Here is a 24,982-nt window from a genome sequence, read left to right on the forward strand (position 1 = left end):
ATAGAGCAGGGAGTCTGCCAAGCATCCCACGGGCAGAGGAGCACCACCCCACCCCCACCCCCAAGAACGGAGATTTGTCTGGCCCAGGGTCAGTAATGCTGAGGCTCAGAAATCCTGTTGTAGCCCCTAAGTCCCCTGGAAGCAGGTTGATGGCCACTGGGAAGGAACACATCCTAAGGCCTAAATTTCACACTTTTAAAGGCCAGCTTGATAGTGTCAACCCTTGATTGGTTTTGTCTGTAAAGAGACAGAGATCCACCTGTCCTTTCAAACCTGCCAGCCATAGGAGTGAGAAGGAGAATTTGCCTGGCTTTCTTCATGCCCTCCAGCAGGGTAATCACACAAGGTGCTACTCTTCCAGAGGAAAATCATCCACATTTGTGTCTTTGCTTTGAAATTCTTTAAAGTCTCTTTTTAAATTATATGTGTTTATACTCTGAACTATTTACAGCAAATTTTTTTTAAGATTTTATTTATTTATTTGACAGAGAGAGAGGGAACACAAGCAGGGAGAGTGGGAGAGAGAGAAGCAGGCTTCCCGCTGAGCAAGGAGCCCAATGCGGGGCTCGATTCCAGGACCCCAAGATCATGACCTGAGCCGAAGGCAAACGCTTAATGGACTGAGCTACCCAGGCGCCCGTACAGCAAAATTTCATCTACAATTTTAGTTTGTTGGACTACTCCACAGTCAAACGGCCTGGCTTCTTCAAGTCACCAAGGAAAAAAGCCAGGGACTCTAAAAGATTTGAAGAATCTTAGGTGTTGTGACAACTAAATACAGCATGAGATTGGGGGGAAATGTCTAGAAATAATCATTGCACACCATCAGGGACATTTGAATATGACCTCTAGGTATCAGATAATATTATTTTCTTAAAGATTTATTTATTTACTTGAGAGACAGAGCAGGAGCAGGAGGGGCAGAGGAAGAGGGAGAGAAATTTCCCATCAGATTCCCCGCTGAGCAGGGAGCACAAGGCAGGGTTTGAGCTCATGACCCAGAGATCATGACCTGAACCAAAACCGAGAGTCCGAGGCTTAAGCTACTGGGCCACCTAGGCGCCCCTCTGATCATGTTATTGAATTAGTGTTTATTAATTCTTAGGTATGATAATGTTATTATGGTTATTGTCTTAGCTCAGGCTGCTACAACAAACTGCTGTAGCTTGGGTGGTTTGTAAACAACAAGTCTCTTTTATAAAAACATGAATCCCGTTCATAAGGAGGGCTCCACCCTTGTGACTCAGTTTCCTCCCCAAGGCTCCACCTTCAAATACCATGAGGTTAGAGGTAAGGCTTCAGCATATGAATTTGGGGAAGAGGGTGTAAGTGTGCAGGGCAATGCAGTTAGAGGAGAGAATGGCCCAAGTATGAGGGAGTGACGTGTCAGCAGGTTTGCGAGCTGTTTCCCGTGATTTTGCAGGAAAACAATTGTGTGTGTGTGAGAGAGGAGGGGAGCATGGGAGAACACAGGTGCAGACTGTTAGCAGCAGGTGAATCTGGGCGGAAGGAGGACGGCTGTGTCCTGTACCCCGTTGGCGCCCTGGTTGGAGTGTTGAGGAACTGCGGGGCGGAGGACAGACGCGTGCGCTGGGCGGGGAGGCCCTGAGCGCGCACGTGTGCTTGTCTTCAGTTTGCAGCTCTCCGCCGGTCCACATGAAGGTGCAGCCTCTGAACCAGACGGCGCTGCAGGTGTCCTGGAGCCAGCCCGAGACCATCTACCACCCGCCCATCATGAACTACATGATCTCCTACAGCTGGACCAAGAACGAGGATGAGAAGGAGAAGACGTTCACGAAGGACAGCGACAAGGACTTGGTAAAAGCTCCCTGTTGTGCGCAGATGTTCAGAACTGACTTGCAGTTCGAAGAGACCTCCCCGCCCCCCCCCGCCCCCCGCCTCCCTTGTGTCTGTCAGGGGTGGGGGTGGGGATGGGGTGGGGCCCCGGGGGTCCCCGCGTAGGGTATCTTCTCTGTGTCAGCGCAGCTCCCCCCACCCGCGGAGGGCGCCCCCAGCCAGGGCTGTGCTCTGTGGTGCGGCGGCTGCCGGCGGGGGCGTGGCCCGATCCCCCCAGGGGCTCCGTCCACCTTGCCCCTGCTGCCTAACACACCGCCAGGAAAACCGAGGTCGTTTCCCTGGAATCAGGCTCTTGTAAACGGATTGCTTATACTTTCATTGGAAAAACCACCAACCACAACACAGAGCTTCCGTGAAGCACTTTTTAGTGGTTATGGTTATTGTAAATATTAAATGAGCTATGCAAACGCACAGCAGGTCCTAGCACGTAGTAAGTGCTCGATAAAGGCAGGCTATTATTCCTAGAATTCTTCTTCCTCCTCTTTCCCCGCCCCCCCGCCCCCCACCTGCTGCTCTTACAGTCACCTTGACCAGGCAGCTGTCCACCCTCCCCTGCACTCCTTCTGTGTTCAATCAGCCTTACACATGACCATTCCACAGAGGATCCCTGGGACCATGTGATTTTTAATCACTGTTCTCAGGATCTCAGACCCTAGACAATCTGACCTGACTTTGAGCTGTTCATGCCCAGTTCTGCTTCCCATGTGAACATTCCCATCAGTGTTTAGTGCCCAACACCCAGCGGGGCCCTTGAGAACAGATGTTTGCAGATGCTGTCTTCTCGGCTGGAAAAGCAAATGCTTCCAACAAGCAGGAGGCTCGAAGTCTTTGGAAACTCAAAGTGACACATTTGGGTTTGAAAGCCTTGCACTTATTGTTGATCAAAAAAAAAAAGGCTGTGGCATAATGAAAGCGTAATTGTACCTGTGCACAAAAAATGTAGGAACACCAAGTGGGGTTCTTCATGTGGATGGGCGGAGAGCTGCAAACTTATCCCTTTTTTTTTTTCTTCCCAATACAGAGTCCCCAGGGCCCATTCAATCAGTTATGGAATAATAACTTTCATATTCTTTTAGATGAAGATTCCTTTACTTCATTTCCATTTATATTTTCAATTTCCCCACTAGACATTGTTATCTGGGTCACATTAGGGAATGACGAGCTTCATGAAATCAGAGAGAAATCTATTGAAAGGCACCCAAGGTTATGATATGTTTTAACCTTTCTCTTGTCACCGCTGGAAGTCCATAAGGGATTTTCCTCTTTCTGGAGGAAAGATGACTTGCATTCATCAGCAGAAACTGTCCAGGTGCTTATGCAGTTTCCTGTTCTAGGTGGAAAATAAACACACAAAGATAAATAGATACGGGCTGGTAGTGAATTCTAATAAACCCTTGTGTAAACGGAGCAAAGATTTGGCTCTGAATGAAGACTGAACAGGGGTCAGAGGTTTCAAGAATGAGGCATAAATTAGTTTCAGAGAAAGGGAGAGATGGGGAGGAAAACATGCTTTGACAGCAGGTTCTTTTTTATCAGGATTTTCTAAGGGTGGTTGTTTTCTTTGTGGACACACAAAACGAATTTCCTTAACTCCTCAAGAAGTCAGGAGTGCTGAATTAGTGGCAACAAAGCTGTTCTCTAACTTACGGTGGCAGTGGCTCTGAAACCTAAAAGCCCGAGTCCTTGTTTCAGGGGCTTGCTGCTTGTGGGGCAGGTGTTACTACCTGCCTTTTCCAAAATAAAGAAATGAGTCTTCGAGTGAAATAACTTGACCCCAACCCAGTGCCGTCCCCAGGAAGCCATTCGTGAGGCCAGAACAGCAGGTGTCGTGAGTCATACTGGCACACCTGCTCAGAGCATTTCACTAGCCACTCAGCAGTTAAGCTGCTCCGAGAACTGCTTTCCATATTTGACGCAGAATGTACGTTTCAGTGACGGGACATTTCATCCATTAGGAAGTCTTTGAGAATCCGTTTCTTTCATTGTGTGTTGTTTCAGGAAGCAAGGGCTGCCTGCTTTTCAGGAATTTTCCGTTTTCTCCTTTTCAGAGGCTCTTGGAATAAAGCTTTGAAGAGTGGGAATCTGGATTTGGCTGGTGACGCCTGACCAGGGGTTGGCAATCCATTTCCTAGAAAGAGCCAGATAGCAAAATTTGGGAGCTTTCGAGGTCATAAGGTCTTCATGGCAGCTACTCAACTCTGCCATTGTGGGGTGCGAGCTGCCACAGACAACATGTAAATGAATGGGTGTGGCTGCGTGCTAATAAAACTTTATTTATAAAAATAGATAGTGGGCCAGATTTGTCCTGTGGCTGTAGCTTGCTGACCTCTGTGTTAGACCAGGGGTGTTTTTTGTTGTGTGGTGTGGGATACCTGTGAACAAGCTTTGCATGGTCTATGTTATGGAGCACTCACAAGAACTCTGGGAGGTTGCCACTACTCTTTCCATGTAACAGTTGAAGCTGGCAGAGAACAAAAAGACATTGAGCAACTGACTTGAAATCACGCCACTAGTGAGTGATGGGAGAAAGGTAGATCTCGTGACATCTGGCTTCTAGGCAGGTGATCTCTCCTGGCATCGTGCCCCACATTATCCATCAGTCAAGGTACAACAAGGCCTTTGAACTGCAAAGAAACCTACACACCAAGATTTTGTCACTGATACTGAGATCTCTGCATGGTTCTGAAAAGTCAGTCTACTTGATCATTCTAGAGGCTGTTTAGGGTCAATAAGGATAGTCTGTAACTATACAAAAGGTGTGGTTGTTACAGAAGAAGTCCAAGTTTAGTGAGTGGTAAGAAGGCTGGGGACGTGTTCCAAACAACAGTCAAGAACGAGTCAAGGTGGATTTTGTTACATCTGTCACCCTGCATATGTCAGTGTTGAAAACAGACTCCCAGCCAGTTATTTTTGAACTTCCTTCCCTTTCAAAGTGAGCCTATGGTCCATAGGGAAGCATCATGGCTCTCAGGCTTGGTCAGGGGACCCAGTAATCTAAAAGGACTACTTTCCCTGATCTTAGGTTCTGCTGTAGAAGGTAAAGTGTGTAGCAGCCTTCAAAACCAACTCACTACCTTTCCTTTCTTCCCCTGCAGAAAGCCACCATTAGCCATGTGTCCCCCGATAGCCTTTACCTGTTCCGGGTCCAGGCGGTGTGTCGGAATGACATGCGCAGTGACTTTAGCCAGACGATGCTCTTCCAAGGTAAGGCTCATTCCCATCCTTCTGGGCCCCAGTGGCCCTGCGCCTCCTACTTCGTGCTGCCTTAGCCTTTCTAATAAGGGACCTGGACAAAAGAAAATAAACCTGGCCTAAGAACCAGGGTGGGGTTTTAAATCTGCCTCTTAGGTTGGGGGTTCATAGGCCAGAAGACGGGGGAGAAGAGCAAAGTGTTGATTATTTTTTTTACTACTGCTATTTTCCAGCTGTGGGGAACCAAGTATTTGTCTAACATTGTCATTGTGAAATCACCTCCTGGTCATGTGTTTGGGTTTCTAGCCTGATTCAGTTGTTCTCTTAAGAACTGGAGCACAAGTATCCGGCCCACTCTTTGGGCTTGCAGGCCACACAAATGAGCCGCTGCTTACAGGATCCCAGGGGCTTGTACCTGCTGATATAGGGTCTTGTAGAAATTTCCAGGGCCAGGACTAACGTGAGGCAATAGAGGCATTAACCTTGGTGCAAATTTTAAAAGAGCACCAAAAAACTCAGTGATCAGATACATTATATTTTTCAGTTAAAAAAAGAAAAAGTTTGTGGACAAAATGCCCAAATTCTTTTTTTTTTTTTTTTTTTTTGTTAAGATTGTACTCATTTATTTGATAGATAGTGAGCACAAGCAGAGGGAGCGGCAGGCTCCCCACTGAGCAAGGAGCCCGATGCGGGGCTCAATCCCAGGACCCCAAGATCATGACCTGAGCTAAAGGCAGACACTTAACCAACTGAGCCACCTAGGCACCCCCAAAATACCCAAATTTTAAATAAAGATAGGATCCACTCTGTCTCACTTGTCCCAACCTAATCCCAGCCCTGGTTCCACCGAAACTTTATTGACAAGTATAGGCAGCTGGGCTGTGGGCCATAGTTTGCTGACTTGGTTTGGTGACATACCTCAAGACCAGCATGGAGGGAACGCTAGAGTTTTGCGTCCTGCTCTGCCAGCCTAAGGTCCTCTCTGATAGGGTCCTTTCCTTCCGGGATCCCCAGTTTCAGAGAAACCTCCACACCAAACCAGTGGGTCTTAATCTTTTGGAGTCACATATCTGATGAGGGCCTTGGACCTTGTGTGTAGAAAATGCCAGAATTTTGCATCCAGCTTCAGGGGCCCCGTGAAGCCCAGTCTGTGGACCAGCAGCACCAGCATCATCTGGGAGTCTCCGAGAAATGCACGCACCTGAGCACCTCCCAGAGCAGTTGCATCAGAATCTGAGGGTGAGGCCAGGAATCTGAGTTCTAGCCAGATGGCCCAGGTTACTGGCCTGCCCAGTGAAGACTGACATGCTGGTCCCGCAATGGGGGCCCCAGGTTTGAGTCTGGCTACCGCTCAGCATTGGGGGGTCTCAGAGAACATTGATAAGTTTCTCGGAGCTACAGTGTCACAGTCTGAAAAGGGGTAATAGTGACAGTACCCTGTCACAGGGGCCTCGTAGAATGACGTGCAGTAAAGCGTGTTAAGTAGTTAGCAAAGCGCCTGGCACCAACTGTAGATGTCCCTTCAGTATTCAGTTTGGTCTAAAAAAATAAGAAATTATGAACCCTGGGCAGGAAGCCTTTCAGACTTTGATTCCCTCTAAGGAGCCCTCCTAGCTTTACAGTTCGGCCTTTAACTGTTTGCTCAGGTTCATGTTATGTCTTGCTTCCATTTAAACTAATTGAAATGAGCAAGGGTGGATTTTTTGCCCACATAAATCACGCTCGCCATGGCTACCTATGCCTAGTATCTTGGTGGCTCTGCCCAGGGTCCAGGAGGAGGGTCCAGGAGGCTGAAGCCGGGCCTGTGCCAGCCCAAGGGAGAGAGAAGGGGAGGCCACAGTGGGAGCTTGCTGAGGCCAGGGCCCTGGAACTTGCGACACATAAATCATGATTAAGCCTCCTGTGTGCTCTGACCGAGAACCTGGGCTCTGCAGAATGCTTTTCCTGATTAATAGGCCCCCGAACTTGCTGGCTTCTGTGTGGACTTTGAAAAATTAAATGTTTATAATGTAAGGTAATGCAAAAAGGCCTTATCAGCTATAAATTCCAAGCATGGAGTATTTAAAATGTTTGATCACAGAGACTTGTTGGCAATGGCCAGTGTCTCCTTTGTGCACGGACTCAGTCTGTTTAGAGGTGGATGTGAGTTGACGTGTGTTATATATTGGTGTTTGTCCCTATGTGTAGGCAGAGGGCCCTGGTTCTCCACTCCTCCCCGAGATGGGTTTCACGTCTTCCCTACAGCAGCTGGAGGGCAGTGTACCAACTAGACCTTTGGGTAGGCTAGCACACCTCTTGTTGGGAACCATGTATGCATTTTTTTTTTAAGATTTTATTTATTTATTTGACAGACAGAGATTACAAGTAGGCAGAGAAGCAGGCAGAGAGAGAGGAAGGGAAGCAGGCTCCCTGCTGAGCAGAAAGCCCGATGCAGGGCTCGATCCCAGGACCCGGGGATCGTGACCTGAGCTGAAGGCAGAGGATTTTACCACTGAGCCACCCAGGTGCCCCCCATGTACGCATTTTTAAAAGATTTTATTTATTTTTGTGAGAGAGAGAGAGTTCACGAGCAGCAGGGAGAGGCAGAGGGAGAAGCAGACTCTCCACTGAGCAAGGAGCTCGACGTGGGGCTCGATCCCAGGACCCTGGGAGTATGACCTGAGCCGAAGGCAGATGTTTAACCAACTGAGCCACCCAGGCGCCCCCAAGTGTGCATTTTTGAGCAGTAGGGCCCCGTACACAACACCGAGCAACGAGTAGGACTTAAGTCTTGAAAGGGAAGGAGGAGGGGCGCCTGGATGGCTCAGTGGGTTGAGCCTCTGCCTTCGGCTCAGATAATGATCTCCGGGTCCTGGGATCGAGCCCTGAATTCAGGCTCCTCTCTCTCTGCCTGCCTCTCCACCTACTTGTGATCTCTGTCTCTCAAATAAATAAATAAAATCTTAAAAAAAAAAAAAAAGAAAGAAATGGTAAGGGGAAAAGCGTTGAGAATTTCACAGAAGCCTTGCTCAGAATAATTGGGTTTCCCAGTGATGAAATTTACATCTGGTTTGAGAGCATGAGGTAGCAAGGTGTTTACATTATGGTAAATATCACACTATTTATGTTCTGTATAGCATAATAAATGTTACCTATTTGCCTTAGTGGGGTAAATATAATAACAGTAGTATAGCAAGTGGTATCCGCAGAATGGTTCACAGTTACAGAACATTTTCCCATTAGTTACACCATCTGACCCGTGGCAGCTTGTAACGTGTATGTTATTTTACAGATGGAGAAATGATTTCCTAGGCAGTGAACTAACTTGCAAAAGAAATCACTTGGCTACTAAGCAGGGTCTGAATTTCTTATTCCAAAACCCAGTCATTTAAACACAGCAACAGACCACCCCAAAGAGTAAATATTACCCTGTACCCCCAGTAACTCACCAAGCAGATGGAAAGATTGACTGCGTATTCAGAGCCTGTCTGCAGTTCTCAACAGTCATGGAAAATCATGGTTTTGTAGCTTACTCTCCAAGCCACGGACCCATCAGGCAACCTGAAGCCAATGGATCCTCTCTCAGCATGGCTTAAAATAAATAAGCAAAATACATAGAAAAGACAACCAATTATATCCAAGTACCAAGTATAGTTGTCAAAATATTTTAAACAAATTTGGAATGTAGTCATAGATGCTTTTATTATTATTATTATTAATATTATTATTAAAACATTGAATGACAATCAGTGGGGTCTGTTGGCTACTGTGATTTCTGAGTAGTGATAAACATAAATGATACTCCAAACTAGCTATGACAAATATATAAGGCAATATAATAACATCCGACTTAGGTCAGAGACAAAGTCTCTGGTCCTGCTAGGGTAGCTGAGAATTGTTGCCTGCTTTTCATGGTGGAAGGAAGCCCTACATGTCAGTGAGAGCTTAATGGGAAGTCAGATGCCTTTTACCCCCTGTCCTTGGATCCCATGGGCACCAAGTTCAGCATTTCAGACCTGAATGGTCCTGAAGAAACATCCTAGTCACCCTGGCTTAAACCAGTTAGTTATTCCCAGGTAAGAGCTGTTTGCTTCCAAGGCTGCTGTGTTTGACCTAGTTGTCCTGAATTCTAGATGGGTCTCTTCTCCACGTCTGTCTCTTCACACACTGGACTTCACAACTATGCACGGGGAATGTATGGTTAGGTCAGGGGTGACAGACCCACATACCCCTGAGGCTGCACGGAAGCCTGTTCAGAGGAGGGGAGGATTATCCATGGGAAGTCAGAGATCCTACGTCCATCAAAAGGAAGTGAGGGACGCTCAGCCCCTGCAGGAAGGAGACTTCAGTTTTACCGAATATTGTGACTTTTCAGAAAAGCAGGAAATTGGGATTTTTTTAGGTTGAAGGCTATCACAACAAATACCTTTTAAAAAAGCTTGCAGGCCAAACGAAAAACTATGTCAGCCATTTGCCACTTCTGGCTTAGGTAAAAACTTACAACAGGTACACATATTATTTATTTTGGCATTTTTGGGGGGACTGATTTTTTTTTAGTGCCATGTATATATAGGAAATAAACTTTTAGTTTATATAACAGTACTGGTTTTTTGAGAGTTATCACAAAGAGTCAGTTTGTTTGTTTGTTTGTTTTTAATTATACTGTTCCCATTACTCACAACAGCAAAGCAACCCAAATGTCTACCAACAATGAATAGATAAATAAAATGTGGTATATGCATATAGTGGAATATTATTCAGCCTTGAAAAGGGGGCAAATTCTGACACACAGTCCAGCATTGTATGAGCCTTAAAGACATTATGCAAAATGAAATAAGCCAGTCACAAAAAGACATATATGATTCCACTTACATGAAGTAGCTATAGTGAAACATATAGAAAGGGTCGGGGAAAGGGAAAAATGGGTATTGTTTAATGGATACAGAGTTTCTGTTTCGAAAGATGAACAAATTGCACAACAATGAAAATATACTTAACACTACCGAACTACAAATTAAAAGTAGTTAAGATGGTAAGCTTTATGTGTGTTTTATACAATTTATACAATTAAGCTTTTTCAGTTCTCCTGTTTATAATACTAACATATGGTCAAAGAAAACTACAAGGAGTGAACACCAGCATGAGTATTGTGTGGATCATGTAAGAATTTGACCACTAACTGTAATAATGGCAATATCTTATTGGGTTTCAAAACTTAAGTAGAAAAAAATACTTGACTATACACAAAAGGTGAGGCAGGCAAATAGAGTTAAATTATTGTACAGTTCTTATGTTTTTAGCAAGTGGTAAAATACTGATTTAAGGTATACTACAGTAAATTCAGGATTCATATTATAATGACTGAATGGATAGTAAAATACATTATAAACAAAAAATAATGGGGGTTGGCTCAGTCAGAAGAGCATGGGACTCTTGTTCTCAGGGTGGTGAGCTCAAGCCCCATGTTGGGTGTAGAGATTACTAAAAAAATAATAATAATAAATTTTAAAGATAGCTAAGAGGAAGGAAAGAAATAATATGATTCCACTTCTATGAAGTTCTAAAATAGACCAAACTCTGACAGAGGTCAGAATTGTGGTTACCTTTCGGAAAGGTGGGGACGTACACACACCTGCTGGGTCCTGGAGAACATCTATGTCTCAGTACAAGTGGTAGTCACAGAGGTGTTTACAAAGAAAATTAGACTATAGGGGCACCTGGGTGGCTCAGTGGGTTAAGCCTCTGCCTTCGGTTTGGGTCGTGATCTCAGGGTCCTGGGATCGAGCCCCACATCGGGCTCTCCGCTCAGCAGGGAGCCTGCTTCTCCCATTCTCTCTGCCTGTCTCTCTGCCTACTTGTGGTCTCTCTCTGTCAAATAAATAAATAAAATCTTTAAAAAAAGAAAAGAAGAAAATTAGACTATACACTTAAGATTTATATGTTTACTTATGTAAGCTATACTTCAAAACAGAAAACAATTTAAAAACTCAAAAAACTGAAACTAATAGCTTAAACTTAAGAGCCAGGAAACTGTATAGCATTCTGAGAGTTTTTAAATGATTCATAAGCTAAGAAGGGTTTTACATTTTTAAATAGCTGGGAGAAAGTCTGCAGAAATAGTGTCTCGTGACATGTGGCAGTTGTATGTAAAGCTTAAGTAAAGTTTTGTTGGAACAACAAAAAAGGTGTATTATTCACAGTGTAATTTCTTTGTTTCAGCTAATACTACTCGAATATTCCAAGGGACCAGAATTGTTAAAACAGGAGTGGTAAGTAGCAGATGGTAATTGCTTTGTCCAGCCCGTTGTTCATTCACATGCAGTAAAAACTTTCACCACTGGGTGGCAGTATGATGTTGTTAAACTGCTCACGAAGTGCTGAAAAGACAGAAAGAAACCCTTCCATTTCTCACTGCTCATAACTCTGTGTGTTATGAAAAGAAGCTATGCGACAGAGTTAAAGCAGTTGTGTTATACTGTATAATTCTTACCAAGATAAAAACTCTCGATTTTAAATTATGTATCATCTGTGAGATCATACAATGTAGGAGTACTCGAAAAGGAGTGAAAAAGGTCTCTTCCAAGCCCTTCAGTGACATATGCTAAGGTTCAGAGGCTCTCATTTCCCAGCGTTACATGGATTTGCAAACTTCTGGAGCTTCAATTAGTATCTAAGCTTTGCCATTTCTAGTGTGAATAACAGTCATAATATTAATGATAGTGTTGGTGATAACAGTAGTAGTCTAAAATTTGCTGGTGTTTCCTGGGTTTTAGACACAGATTATTTTATTATTTTATTTACTCCTGGCTGCATCCCATGAGATTGGTATTACTATTGTTCCCATTTTACAGATGAGGAAACTGAGGCTCAGTGAGTTAAAAGTAATGTACTCAGCATCCCACAGACAGGGGCTTGTCAACTCAAGCCCAAACCGTCTGACTTCTCTGTCTTGGGCAACTTATCTTACGTGGCATTTGGAATTTCATTAACCAACTTTAGAACCTAACATTTGCTAACTCGGCCATCCTTAAACTACAAAGTTTCCCAGCTACAGTATGGTGATAATGGTATGAAATCCAAGTTGTTCTGGCTGTGTTGTTTTCAACTATAGAAGTGATGGGATAGAAATCTGGGTTCTATACTCCAGGTTATAAAAACTAAAATTAAATGGATAACTTAGAGCAACATTTCTTGTTTTCCCTGAGGTACCATATGTGGTTCCCACACGTAAGCCCCAGTTTTGTGTGGTGGGAAGAATGAGCTGAGGCTCCCACACAGGCAGCCCTCCTTCCAGCCCTTAACATCTCTGTGCCTCGGTTTCCTGACCTGTAAAATGGGGTGATGAACCTCCATGCCTCCAGGGTAGGGTGCGAAGGCCTGGCACACAGTGGGTTCTTGTTAAATGGAATTCCTCCTGTTGCCATATACGTGGTCATAGATAGACCATGTAGACCCAGAGATTCTGGAAGTTCCGGTGGCCGTGCAGGGCCCACCCTGAGGGCACGCGGCTGTCAGCCAGTTCCCAAAGCGGGCAGTGTGGAGTGTGGCTCCTGCTTCCAACCCTGCTGCTGCTGACTCGGGTGGCCACTCCGGAGGGCTTTTCTGGACCTAATTACTCTGTGCGCTCCACTAGGGCCTCTGGTGTATGAAAAGGCAAGGGCGTCTGTGTCTTCCAGGGTCACCCTGGGATCACTCGAACATCTGACTTGGCCAGTTTATTACTTAGTTGTTTTTTGTTTTTCTACCAGTTTTAGTAGTACTTACTTTTCTTTTGACACCTGGCTTCCTCCTAAGCCATAGCAGTGAAAAGTTGGGTTTGATAGGCTAGTTAAGTTTTTAATGCACTGCAAGTAATTGTGTAACCACTAAGGCCACAGATGGTTGTTTACGGACCGCCTCGTGTCACCTTTGGCACTGCTCTTTGAGAAACCCTGTGAGGAGAATCAAAGATGAGTAAAACCCATTAAGGGCCTCTTTCCCTATCCTGATGACTGACGCTGCTCTGCTCTCTCTTCTCTCCCCTCTCCTGCCCTACCCGCGTGACCCCTTGAAGCCCACGGCGTCTCCTGCCTCGTCGGCCGACATGGCCCCCATCAGCTCGGGCTCTTCCACCTGGACATCCTCCGGCATCCCCTTCTCATTTGTCTCCATGGCAACTGGGATGGGCCCGTCCTCTAGCGGCAGCCAGGCGACCGTGGCCTCGGTGGTCACCAGCACACTCCTGGCCGGCCTGGGCTTCAGCGGTGGTGGCATCCCCTCCTTCCCCAGCACGGTGTGGCCCACACGCCTGCCCACGGCCGCCTCTGCCAGCAAGCACGCCGTCAGGCCCGTCCTAGCCACTACGGAGGCCTTGGCTTCCCCAGGCCCCGACGGCGACTCGGCACCGAGCAAGGACAGCGAGGGCACAGAGGAAGGGGAGAAGGATGAGAAAAGTGAGAGTGAGGACGGGGAGCGGGAGCATGAGGACGAGGGGGAGAAGGACCCCGAGAAGAAGAAAAGCGGGGTGACCCACACTGCCCAGGAGCCAAGGCAGGACAAGCCCACCCCCACCCCCTCGTCCTCCAACAGGACTGCCGAGGAGGGGGGGCATCAGACTCTGCCCGGGCCCAGGCAGGACCGCACTGCCGTCCCCACAGATCAGCCCGATGACGTGAGGGATGCCCACCCCGGCCTGGACTCTGGCTTGGTCACCTCCACCCAAGTGCCCCCCACAGTCACAGAGGAGCGTTTCCAAGGGAGCGATTCCAGGAGGCCCCCGATGCCATCGAAAAAGCCCATGTCCCGAGGGGACCGATTTTCTGAGGATAGCAAATTTATCACTGTTAATCCAGGTAAGTGGTCCGGTCCTCATCTGAAGATGGGATGGGAGACAAAGCTCCAGAAAGTGCTTAGTCTTCCTAAGATTGTATATGTCCCTGGCGTAAGCGATGTTTATGTGTGTGTCTGTCTGTCTGTCTGTCTGCATTTTTTATTCTAATAAGAATAACTTCTCTCTCATTGTGGCTGGAATAAGTCCTGCTGTGATATTTGTTTCCTTAACAAATCTACTTACCGCAGAATAACTGAGGATTTAAACTACACAATGAGGGGCTCCTGGGTGGATCAGTCGGTTAAGCATCTGCCTTCAGCTCAGGTCATCATTCCAGGGTCCTAGGATTTAGCCCATGTCAGGCTCCCTGCTAAGTGGGGAGCCCACAGTCCTCGCCCAAGCAGTGGGGCTCTCTTTGCCAGAGCCCCGTTTGCTGTATGCAGTACCCAGCTGATGGTGAGACTGGGGCATGGCTGCTCTGGCCCCCGCCCTGAGCTGGCAATCCCCGGTCACCCCGTCCTGTAGTGCTTCTTTGCTCTATCCTGCGCTCAGATCCTAACAAACCATCCTGATAGTCTGCAAGGCAGCCGTGCGCATGAGGGGTTGTGATTGTTGTGAGGGGTTTTCTTAATAAGAAATTCTTCTTTTTGCCAGACTACAAGATGTTTAGCAACAATTTTTTTTGCATCTAAGCTGTTGTGGAGTTATAAGAGTGCAAAAAAAAAAAAAAGCAACTGGTAAATATTTATTTGCTTTTACACTTGTAAACATTAAAATTCATCTAAAGCTGAGATCTCGTATGTTAAGATACAACTTAGAATAAATTTTCATGTTTTGAATTACGTTCCTCCTTAAAGCTGGTATGGACTCGTTTTTTGAAGTTTGGGTTTCCTGTGGGTGTTGCTCAGTTTGTCCCGGTTTTCGGGAAAGGTGTAGAGTAGCCTTCTGTGGAGTTGAGGGAAGGAAATAGTGGGCCACTTACAAAGCCGTTTGAAGCCATTCCGACACGAACGGTGACATTTCCTCTAGGAATTACTGTGAGACAGTAGAATTTCTTGCGTTTGAAGATATTAAAGAAATATTTATGGAGTACTCTCCATGTACAGGGCACCACACGAAGCATTGGGAATGGGACCCAGATCAAGGCAGGCCTCTGTTCTCCGGGGGTTTCTGTTCTAGTGGGGTAGCTTGAGGATATTTCAAAAAATTAGTGTGTAACATCAGATAGTGGTGAGTGCTAGAGTCAGGGCATCAGGTAGGGGGGCATCGAGAGGTTGAGGAACGACATTTGAGCAGAGACCCAGTGGTGACGAGGTAGCCATGCGGAGAGCCGGAGGAATACAGGTCCAGAGACCCAAAGTCGGGATGAATTTGGAGTGGTGGAGGCACGATCTCAGGGCCAGTGTGTGTGGACCCTGGAGAGTCAGGAGGAAGGAGAAGGGATGAGTTCACAGACTGGTGGAGCTCAGACCAGGAGAGGCCTCATGGTCCATACTGAGGACTTGATTCTAATTGAAATGGAAAACCAGTGGTGGATTTCAGCGGGAGACTGGCTCGTCTGATTAACATTTTTGAAAGACCCCTGTGGCCTCTTTGTGGAGGTTATATAGGGGAGGCAGGAAGAGACACAAGAAGCCCAGTTAGGCGGTGAGGGCAGTGGTGGCTTGGACTAGTGGGGTTTCTCCATAGACTAGTGGTAGACCTTGTCGAGACCAGATTTTCAATCCTGAGTGGCTCTGCCTGTGGGCTCAGGGCTCTGGCAAGGTCGTCTTCTCCGCCTGTTCTCTTAAACACTGCTTTGCCCATACTTCTGACAAAGATGGCTGTTGAGAGCTTAGGTTGGGAGTGTTCATACTTCGTGAGACTAGAGAGCAGCGGGGGACCTGTGTCTGTTCCGGGGGGAGGCAATGAATCATTGGGGTTGGCGTCTGATTCCAGGGAAAGGGAAAGACTCAGTGAACCCTGGGGATTTGCAGCCCCGGGGCTGGGGCATGTGGGTCTCCAGCTTCCACCATGAAGCATCACCATGTGCCATCTTGGCAGAGTTCCTTCTGGAGTCAGGTCACCCCAGTAGCCTCTGCCCCGGACTCATACTGACTCCTCAGGCAGTCTCTATGCTTGGTGTTCTTGTCTGTAAAATGGGGATAACAAGAGCTCTCAGTACAGATAAATGGAGTCTCCCTTGTGGTCCATCACAAGGAAGGAGGCACTGTTGCAGCCCAAAGGCCACGAAATCACAATGGCAACCATAAGGAGGCTCCTCGTGGGTCTTTCTTTTGTCATCCTCCCTGGACAGTAAGGAGCATGCCAAGACTCTGGTCCCCAGTTAGCTGGCATTCGGAATGACCTCCAGGAACTGTGCTCTTTCCGCAGGCTGGTAAACCAGAGCCACTCCCTCACCATGTACATCTAGTGGGAAGGTTCACATCTCAAAGCCTTGTGGATCGTAGGTCTCTGTCGAAACTTGTCAGCCCCTCCAGGTAGCACAAAAGCAGCCAGAATAATATGTAAGTGAGCAGATGTGCCTGCGTTCCAATAAAACGCTGTGTACAGAACCAGACAGTGGGCCTGGTTTGACCTGCACAGCGGCATTTGCCGACCCCTGGCTTAAGCAGAAATACGTGTGTGCTTGTTGTTTGATAAAGGGTATGAGTGACTTGAGGGTAAAACCCACAACCCCACATCAGTCCACGATCCCACCGCCTTGCTTCGCTTCCAGCCCTTTTAGTCTTTCCCCATCTGCCTCCTCCCGCTTGGCATTTACTTGTTAAATAAAGCCACTTACCTGCATGTCAGTGGTGACTTAAAGATTTTGTATGTACATTTCTTTAAATCTCATTTAGTTTTTCTTCATGGTAAGTAAACACAATCATTTTCATTGATATTTAGCCTTTTTTTTTTTTTTTTTTTTTTTTTTTGAGAGAGAGAGCAATGGAGGGTGTAGAGGAGCAGAGGGAGAGAGAGAATCTCAAACCAACTCCCTGCTGAGTGCAGAGCCCGACACAGGGCTCTCGATCCCAAGACTCCCAAGACCATGACCTGAGCCAAAATCAAGCATCGGACGCTTAACCGACAGAGCCACCCAGGTGCCCCTACATTTAGCCTCTTTGAAACAAGCATTAATTCTTTAAAGTTACAAACTGTGTTATATTTTGACCAGCATCTCCAGAATCCTTGTTTTAAATTTCCATGATGTCTGATAACATCTTTGTAAGTCCTGTGAGTAGTGGCTTTGGTATTAATTCACAAGGAAGGAGAAGAGGCGTCCTTCTGTGGGAGAAGCAGCAAACTCAGACAATGACAGAAGGCATACAGGTGGGGTCAGTAAGAGAAGCAGACATTAGGGAGGGGTGAGGACCACAGCAAACCAGAGTGCACGTGTGTTTTCTAAAGAGGACAGCCTCACTCAGTTCCCCTGATTACAGCCACTGAAGATGCCTCGCAAGCCAGAAATCGAAATCTTTGTGCAGTATCTCTCAATTTTTCAGACGTTTTCCCTTTTTCCTCCCTTTCATTTTTCGTTTTCACATATGCCAACTAAACACATCCCTGGACTGGGGAGGTAGGAACCGCTGGTCGTTGGCCTCGGCTGTAGAGCTGATAGTTCCAGTTCCAGCTGCCCTGCAGGCCGATGGGAAGGATTAGAGGCTTCCGCGCAGCTGCTGTGTCTGTGTGCTGGCCTCTGCTGTGGGAAACCCTCGATGGGACATGTGCCGCGTGGAAATCTGCTGCAGCCCCTCTCTTGGGAGCCACAGGCAGAACGTGGTGCACGCACCCCCAGTAGCCAAATGATACCAATAAGATGTTCTTGGGGTGGTGTGCAGGACAGCAGGCCCTGGCAGAAGCATTTCGGGGGGGGCGTGGTCTATAAAACAATCATTTAGTGCTAGGGCTTTCCATCTTCGTTTCCTCAAATCAGGGAAAGTCCTTTCTCAGACTGAATCCTGCTCAGAACCCCAGTAGAGAAATGCTCATTCCCTGAAAGCTTGCAGTGGCTCCTCTCTGGGTCAGTCCTACGCCAGGTGCTTAAAGGACAGTACGGTTCTGGGGTCAGCCTACCAGTCTCCTGGCCTCCTTTTGTCTGAAACATGAGCTGAGAATGGTCAGAGTCAGTTCGTTGGGTCTCCTTCTTTTTTTTTTTTTTTTTTTTTTAAGATTTATTTATTTTAGAGGGAGAGAGAGAGAGATCGAGAGAGAGCAAGGGAGAGGGACAGGAGGAGAGAGAGAGGGAGTCACAAGCGGACTCTGAGCTCAGCACAGAGCCAGACGCATCGAGCCAGCACAGGCTCGATCCCATGACCCAAGCTGATACCTGGAGTCGGTTGTTTAACGGACCGACCGAGCCACTCATGAACCCCTGCTGTTCTGCTTTGAACCACAGGTGAGGGTGCCAAGCTTCAGACACCCCACTCCTTTGGGCAAACCCTGAGGTACCCCTTTGGAACCCTCAAGCTCTGAAAAACCCACCTTGAAAACCTTTGATTCTAGAAATAGTAACAGTACTGAGTGACATTTGTTCTTTGCTGCTGTTGCCTGTGCTAAAAGCCCGACTGTGTTTGTGGTCCTATCACACCCCTGTGGGGGCTGTGCTGTCCTTGTTGCCTTTGGCCAGTGAGGGAACTAAGGCACAGAAGGCTAACGAACATGTCCGGGCAACACAGAGCTCCAGCACGGGCCAGGAAAGTCCCCCTCACACAGCGCTGCTTTCCCTCTGGCTTTGGGCTTCTTCCCTAAGTGGGCAACATGAGATGATTTCAGATGGCATGTTAATTATTAAGTGACTATTTGAATGTATGCTTTAGAAAAAATAGCAGTTTTCCATTTATGGCCGAGGTTCTCAGCCAGAGAGGATTCTGTCCCCACACTCCCCAAAGGCGTTTGGCAACATCTGGAAACATGTCTGGTTGTCGTGCCTGGGGAGGGGGCTGCCCCTGGCGTCTAGTTGGGGAGAAACCAGGGATGCTGTTGAGAACCCTAACCCTGCACAGACCAGCCCCCCACAATGAAGACCTCCCTGGTCCCCAAGCGCCAACGCTGCTGTGCTCGAGAAACTCTGATTTTTCATGTTAATGTGCAGTGTCCTTTTCAAAGTTCATTTGAGGAAAGAAATTCTAGTTAAGGACAGAAGTAGGGGCTAGGACAGGTTCGTGCAGACAGGGCAGGAATCATGGATGTAGTGCTCAGCCCGACTGTCTGGACGTGGAGGGAGCTGTAGGAGACTTTATCTAAAATAAATTATGGCAGGCTGTTGTAGGGACCTTCCAAAGCACTTGGCGGCCAGGGCTAGTTTTGTGGGTCAGGTCCTCTTTTTGAAGATGTTTTTTAGATTGTCCTGCCTGTTCCTGTTCTCGGCTGTCATCTTCCCAGGAGAGCCAGCACGCAGCAGCTGGGAGCAGCCTGAAGGAGTTGCTCAGTGCCGTCATGGTTTAGTGTCCTTCCAGAAAGCGTCTGGCCCCTTGGAAGTTTCTGTCCTGCGCGAACTGATCTTTGAACTAGGACAGAGTCTATATCTCTTGGTGGTGGGGAACCAGACCCCACTGAGAACAAGCAGGACATTCCATGAAGGCTGGGGTCAGGAATTCAGGTTGTCGCATGTATTTGATGCAAGATCAGGGATGAGCTCTTTCCCAGCTGATGTCCAGGACACATGATGTTGCCACCAAGGGTCTGTGGTGGCAGTTTGGTAGGTCAGGACCAGAGTACTTATAGGACTTAGAGTGAAATTGGGATTATCAAACACCTCTAGTTTTCCAATGCCTGACTGAAGGAGACATGACAGACTATTGTTTGATTGCGTGTGATGAAGGGAGCTCTCCGTGAAGGGGCAAGGAGTGCTTATTCACAGGGACTCCGGGTGGTAGTGTGTGTGTGTGTGTGTGTGTTTATATAACCATATATATATATGTATATATATATTTATTTATTAAATATTTTATTTATTTATTTGACAGAGAGAGAGATCACAAGTAGGCAGAGAGAGGGAGAGAGAGAGAGAGGAGGAAGCCGGCTCCCTGCTGAGCAGAGAGCCCGATGCGGGAGCTCAATCCTAGGACTCTGAGATCATGACCTGAGCCGAAGGCAAAGGCTTAAACTAACACTGAGCCCCGCAGGCGCCCCTCGGGTGGTAATACAGATGGAAACACACGACGCTCTCATCCAGCTCCGGCACAGTAATGGGAGTCCAGAGCACTGGCCCCTTGCAGGAGGATACGTGTGTTTGTAACTGACAGTCGTGTCTCTGCTGCCGTGGTTTAGACGATGCCAGGGCTCCAGAAAAATAAAGATGCGTTTTGTGGCCCTGGAAAAAACCAGCCACCTTCTCACTTCACACCTGCTTGGGGGGCTACCGTGCAAACAACAAAACCAAACAGAAAATAACAAACGTTGGCGAACGTGGAGGGAATTTGGAACGCTTGTGCGCTGTTGGTGGGAATGTAAAACGGTCCAGCCGCTGTAGAGAACAATATGGTGGTTCCTTAAAAAATTAAAAATAGAACTGCCATATGAACCAGCCATCCCACTGCTGGGTAGCTCCCCAAAGGAACTGAAAGCAGGGTCTTGACGAGATCCCTGTGTATCCATGTTCACAGTGGTATTGTTTACAGTCGCCGAGGGAGGCACATTTGGGTTGTTACCCAAACAGATGCATGGATGAATTAAATGTGGTCTCCGCATACAATGGAATGGTATTCAGCCTCAGGAAGGAAGAATGTTCTGGTATGCGCTGCAGCACGAGTGAACCTTGAAGACACGGTGCCAGGTGAAATAAGCCAGTGGCACAAAGACGAATCTGTTACTCCACGAGCGTGAGGTGCCTAGGGTTGTCAGCATCACAGGGGCAGAGGGAGAAGGTAGCTGGCAGAGGCTGGGGCGGTGGGAGGCTAGGGTTTAACGGGTACAGGGTTTCCGTTTCCCTGGGGAAAGACAGATTCTGGAGATGGGTTGCCCAACAGTGTGAATACACTGGACACGGCTGAAACGCACTCTTAGACATGGTTAAGATGGTAAGTTTCATATGTTTTTTTAACCACAGTTTTTTGGGTGTGTGTGTGTGTGTTTTAAAGCAGCCGTCTTAATTCACGGATGTGGGTGGTTTTTAATGAGCGGTGTTACTCAGAACAAATGTAGTCAAGTTGCCCACCATTAAACCAGGCTGTATTATGAGTGTGGAGTGTGTCCTTCTCTTGCTCTTTGCTGAAAAGGGAAAGAATCCCGCTTTCGCCTACTCCTGAGAGTGGTCTCTCGATCCAAGCTCATTTTAGCCTTCACGGCGTAGGGGTGGTTGTCCCGCCGCCGAAGCTGAGCCCTGACCATGGGGTAGGCGCATTCCACATGCGTCCATCTGATGCCTCGCTGCCTGTAGCATTTATAGTACAATGTACTCCGTTTTTATTTGCTTCTACTGGGATGAGAGCCAAGCCAGTAAAAGGCAAACAGCATTAATTCAGTGATGACATATGCCACTGAAAACTGTTTTTCTTTTCTTTTTTTTTTTTTAATTTTTTTTTTTTTTAAAGCAGAATGGAGGCACTTTACTCAGATTCTGTTGGATGCTGAAATAAAAGCTGGGAGGCAGAGGGGATGTGGGGAAGGTCATTCATCCTTGCCTCCCTCTTGTGAATGCTCAGAGCAGGTTAGGTAGCATCTTGCTCCAAGTTTTATCTGGAAGACATTTCAGAAGGAGGCTCATTTTTCTGAGTCCCAGCTCCAGCTGGCCTCCCTCTTCTTACCTTCCCCGCATCCCTTTATCACAGCCACGGGCGTGGAGGGAGAGGTGGGTGGAAGTTGTTACCCCCATCCCATTTCACCCTGGTGCACGCAGGCCAGCAAGGTGCAGCTCTGGAAAGAGTATGAGAAAGGTCCCACCAAGTTCATTGAGGGGAATGGCCCCCATGGTATGGTTGGAGCAAGAGCCTGGTTAATTTCTAATTGATTGAAAAATAAAATCTCTTTGGTGAAGTTAGTTATTCGGTTAGGAAAGGTGCCTTGTCCAGAAGCAGTGCCTTCTCTTGAGCCAGGTTAGTGATTTCAGAATCCCTTGGGTCAGAACGCCCCCAGCAGACTGGAATTAGAGGGCCTAGAGTGAGCTGCCGTCAGGGCCAGGGGTGAGGACGCAGGTCTGGTGTGTGACATTAGGGAGCAGCGAGGACTGTGGCAAACTAGGGAGACACGCCCTGTCCAAAGAGAATGTGCTGCCAGTTTCCAGCTGATGTTTGCCATTCCTGATGGAATTCAGGCCCGTGTTGCCAACCTCAAACACTGCTGGTAGGCGATTCCATTGTTGGTTTATGTGAACTCTATTGCCTGTTAATGTTGGCAGCTACCTCGCAATCTAATAATAATTAGTGGGGGAGGGGTGCCAAGCCAGGCACACGTGTGGGCTGCCAGTTCACACAACCCACAGCAGGCAGGAATCGAAGGCTAGTTCTGCTGGGAAAACCAGACCATCTGGATAAATCAGAAATGGAGATGAGGGGAGGAAAAGCTCTGTTAACTCAAAGGTCCTGCACTTATCCTGGTGTCAGGATTTGGGCGTTGGGGAGGGGAGCACACCCTCCAGGAACGGGGCAGCCAAGTTCTTTTAGGAGGCAGGCTGGGTTACAAATGAGGCTCTGAATGAAAGTGAGCTGCTCCCAACAATTGGGAGTGTCTCATTTTTACCCCATTGGCAGCCCTGTTGCCTGATTCCATGGGAAAGAAGAGAAGAATGAACTCTCTGGGTGCCTCCTCGGTATCAGGCCCTGTGCTCCATGCCTGCCTGGTCAAGCCAGCTTCAGGAGCATGGGCTCTGTGCTCAGAAGGCCCTGTGCTGGCCTCCATGCTCGGCTGTCCCCATCTTGAAACTCTTTAATAACTTAAGAACAGGCCTCCTGATTTCATTTTGCACCTGGCTCTGTAAATTACATGGCCATCATTTGCACAATCTTCTTCACATTGGATGATCTTGTTTACTTCTTATAAGTCCTCTGAGAGATGAGCGTCATCATGTCTCCCTTTGAAAGAGGAGGGACCAGGGGCTCAGAAATGGGCAGTCACTTACCCAAAGTCACACAGCTAGAAGGGCCTGAGCCAGAATTTGTCATCAGGTCTGCCTGACTTTGAAGTGCACGATGTTGGTTGTACGGAATAGTGTATAGTTTGTTCCAGTGTCTGGGGGCCTTAGCATGGGGACACCATTGGAGGACAAATCCAGGAGCGGGAGAGTACATACCCAGCCCAGGCAGCATGTCACATGTGCCTAGTAGTTTCACCGTTTTATTATACCTGCTCCTCTGAGGGCCTGTCGGGGCCACCGTGGAAACAGGTGTTCCTGCTGAAGGACAGCAAGACGAGTGGTGCCAGCTGGTCTTAGGGCCAACCGGGAGGTTTGGCCTCCACTGCAGAATGCTAATGCCCAGCTCATTGGGGCTCCTGTGTGATCGCCACTTACGCTCTCAGATACCACAGGGCAATCGCCCTCAGCATCTGCCTTGTGCTGCTGGGGCGTTGAGGAGGGAGAATGTGGGGCTGGTGATGGTGATCATCCCCTTTGAGAACTTGAACCCGCTGCCAAACGGCTACTAAGCAGCATTCTACGTGGTTTCTATGTACTTGTTCATTGAAGCCGCACACCCCCACATTGGTGGGCAGTACGATTGTCTTCATTTACAGAGGAGGAAGCAAATGCACAGAGAGGTTAAGGAACTTGCCCAGAGCTGCAGAGCTCATAGGAGACTGGGCTTCACTACTATTCTTCCATGTACAGTTGGGAGTCATCCCTCCCTTGGGAGAACCCTGGTAATGAATAGGAGAGCAGTTATAATTGCGTATGACGTGTACAGTAAGGGAAGTACGTGGCAAGGGTGTTGACAAGGACGAGAGGAGGTGCGTAGCACTGCTCCACGCACGCCAGGCACATCTTCCCCTTGAATTTTGCCACCCCTCCTGTGGAGCGGGTTTTTTACCCAGGGAGAACGTCAGGCCCAAACTGATAACAAGTTATTAGTTGAAAGTCACATAGAATGGCAGAGCCTGGATTTGAACCTGAAATCTGAACTGTACTCGGCCCTCCGGAGATAACACAGCCTGAAGGCTTGGGGAGGCCTCATGGAGGAATTAGCATCTGAACCAGGATTGGGGGATCGATGGGGCCTTCTGGGGGCAAGCTGGAAAAGGCATTCCTGGAAGTGGGATGACAGGGACGAAGGCGGGTGGGCGGGGAGCAAGGAATCAAGAGCAATGGGCTGGCACAATTAGGAAGGTACTTTATAAACTTTATAAACTGTGAAGTGCCGTGTTATAGTATGTCATCAGAGCGTGCCTGCCTCTGTCTCCTTCCCTGTGAACCGGCCTCCATCTGGCCCTATGTGATGCACAGGGCTGTGCGTGAAACAAAGGAGGTGATCAAAGGAAGCTAGAAGAAGCCGGTGAAAAGCTCTGTAACATGCTTCTTCATTACTCGGGAGCCTTGCCTCTTTATAAATCTGCTTTCAGGGCCAATTATTTCTTTCCTGGGCAGCCCACCTTCTCTGACTTGGAAACCCAGACTGATTAGCCCCGCACCGCAGCCACCCTGCAGAGGGACACTCTGGGCTGGCTGAACGCTGGCCTCATTTTTGCAGAGCAGGAGGATCCTGGCTGAGCACAAGTCAGCCTGCAGCCAGCTGTAGATTTTTTTCCCCGGGGCTTCTCCCCCTGCTCACCGTGAACCTTTGCTTTCTCACCACCTGCCTCCCATGATTAGCCGTGAGCCCCGCTGCCCTTCCCAGCCCCGCACGGCAGCCATCGGAGCCTCATTTGCGCCACCTGGAGCTTTCGGGCAGTATAAAGGAGAGTAGGTTCCTTCTGGAAGCTCCTGGGGACTTGGGAAGATCCTCGGGGCCTGTGAGAACCAGAGGGAAGAGCTGCTTGGGTAAGAGTCCTCTGCGGACAAGAGAGAATCCCGGATCATTTCAGCCTGTGACCCTCTAGACGGGAGCAGAGCGGGGCTTCCTGTCTCCAGTTGTCTGTGAACTTTAGACGCGTGGGGGTGGGGAGTAATGGGACGGGAGGGAAAGCTGGAGACCCAGGCTCTCCAGGGGTCTGAGGGTGGGGACTGCTCGGCCGAAGCGTCTTTGGTGCCCCCTGTGGACTGTGCTGAATTGAGTCTATAAGTAGCTGGCTGGG

At 48.0% G+C, this 24,982-nt stretch overlaps 1 protein-coding gene across 1 annotated transcript in view; it reads left to right on the plus strand.

Annotated features, from left to right (window-relative positions):
* Positions 1 to 24,728, plus strand: part of PTPRG (protein tyrosine phosphatase receptor type G) — a gene marked incomplete at its 3' end in the record, with an annotated part of 610,637 nt that extends 585,909 nt beyond the window's left edge. The window contains exons 10-14 of the mRNA XM_032868500.1: positions 1,634 to 1,818; positions 4,953 to 5,061; positions 11,248 to 11,297; positions 13,082 to 13,859; positions 24,561 to 24,728. Of these exons, the coding sequence (XP_032724391.1) occupies positions 1,634 to 1,818; positions 4,953 to 5,061; positions 11,248 to 11,297; positions 13,082 to 13,859; positions 24,561 to 24,728 (1,290 nt within the window). The remainder of the gene's footprint in view (positions 1 to 1,633; positions 1,819 to 4,952; positions 5,062 to 11,247; positions 11,298 to 13,081; positions 13,860 to 24,560) is intronic.
* Between the last annotated feature and the right edge of the window lie 254 nt (positions 24,729 to 24,982).

Source organism: Lontra canadensis, unplaced genomic scaffold (genome assembly GCF_010015895.1).
Source record: "Lontra canadensis isolate GAN:19392208 unplaced genomic scaffold, GSC_riverotter_1.0 scaffold35, whole genome shotgun sequence".
NCBI classification, from domain to species: Eukaryota; Metazoa; Chordata; class Mammalia; order Carnivora; family Mustelidae; genus Lontra; species Lontra canadensis.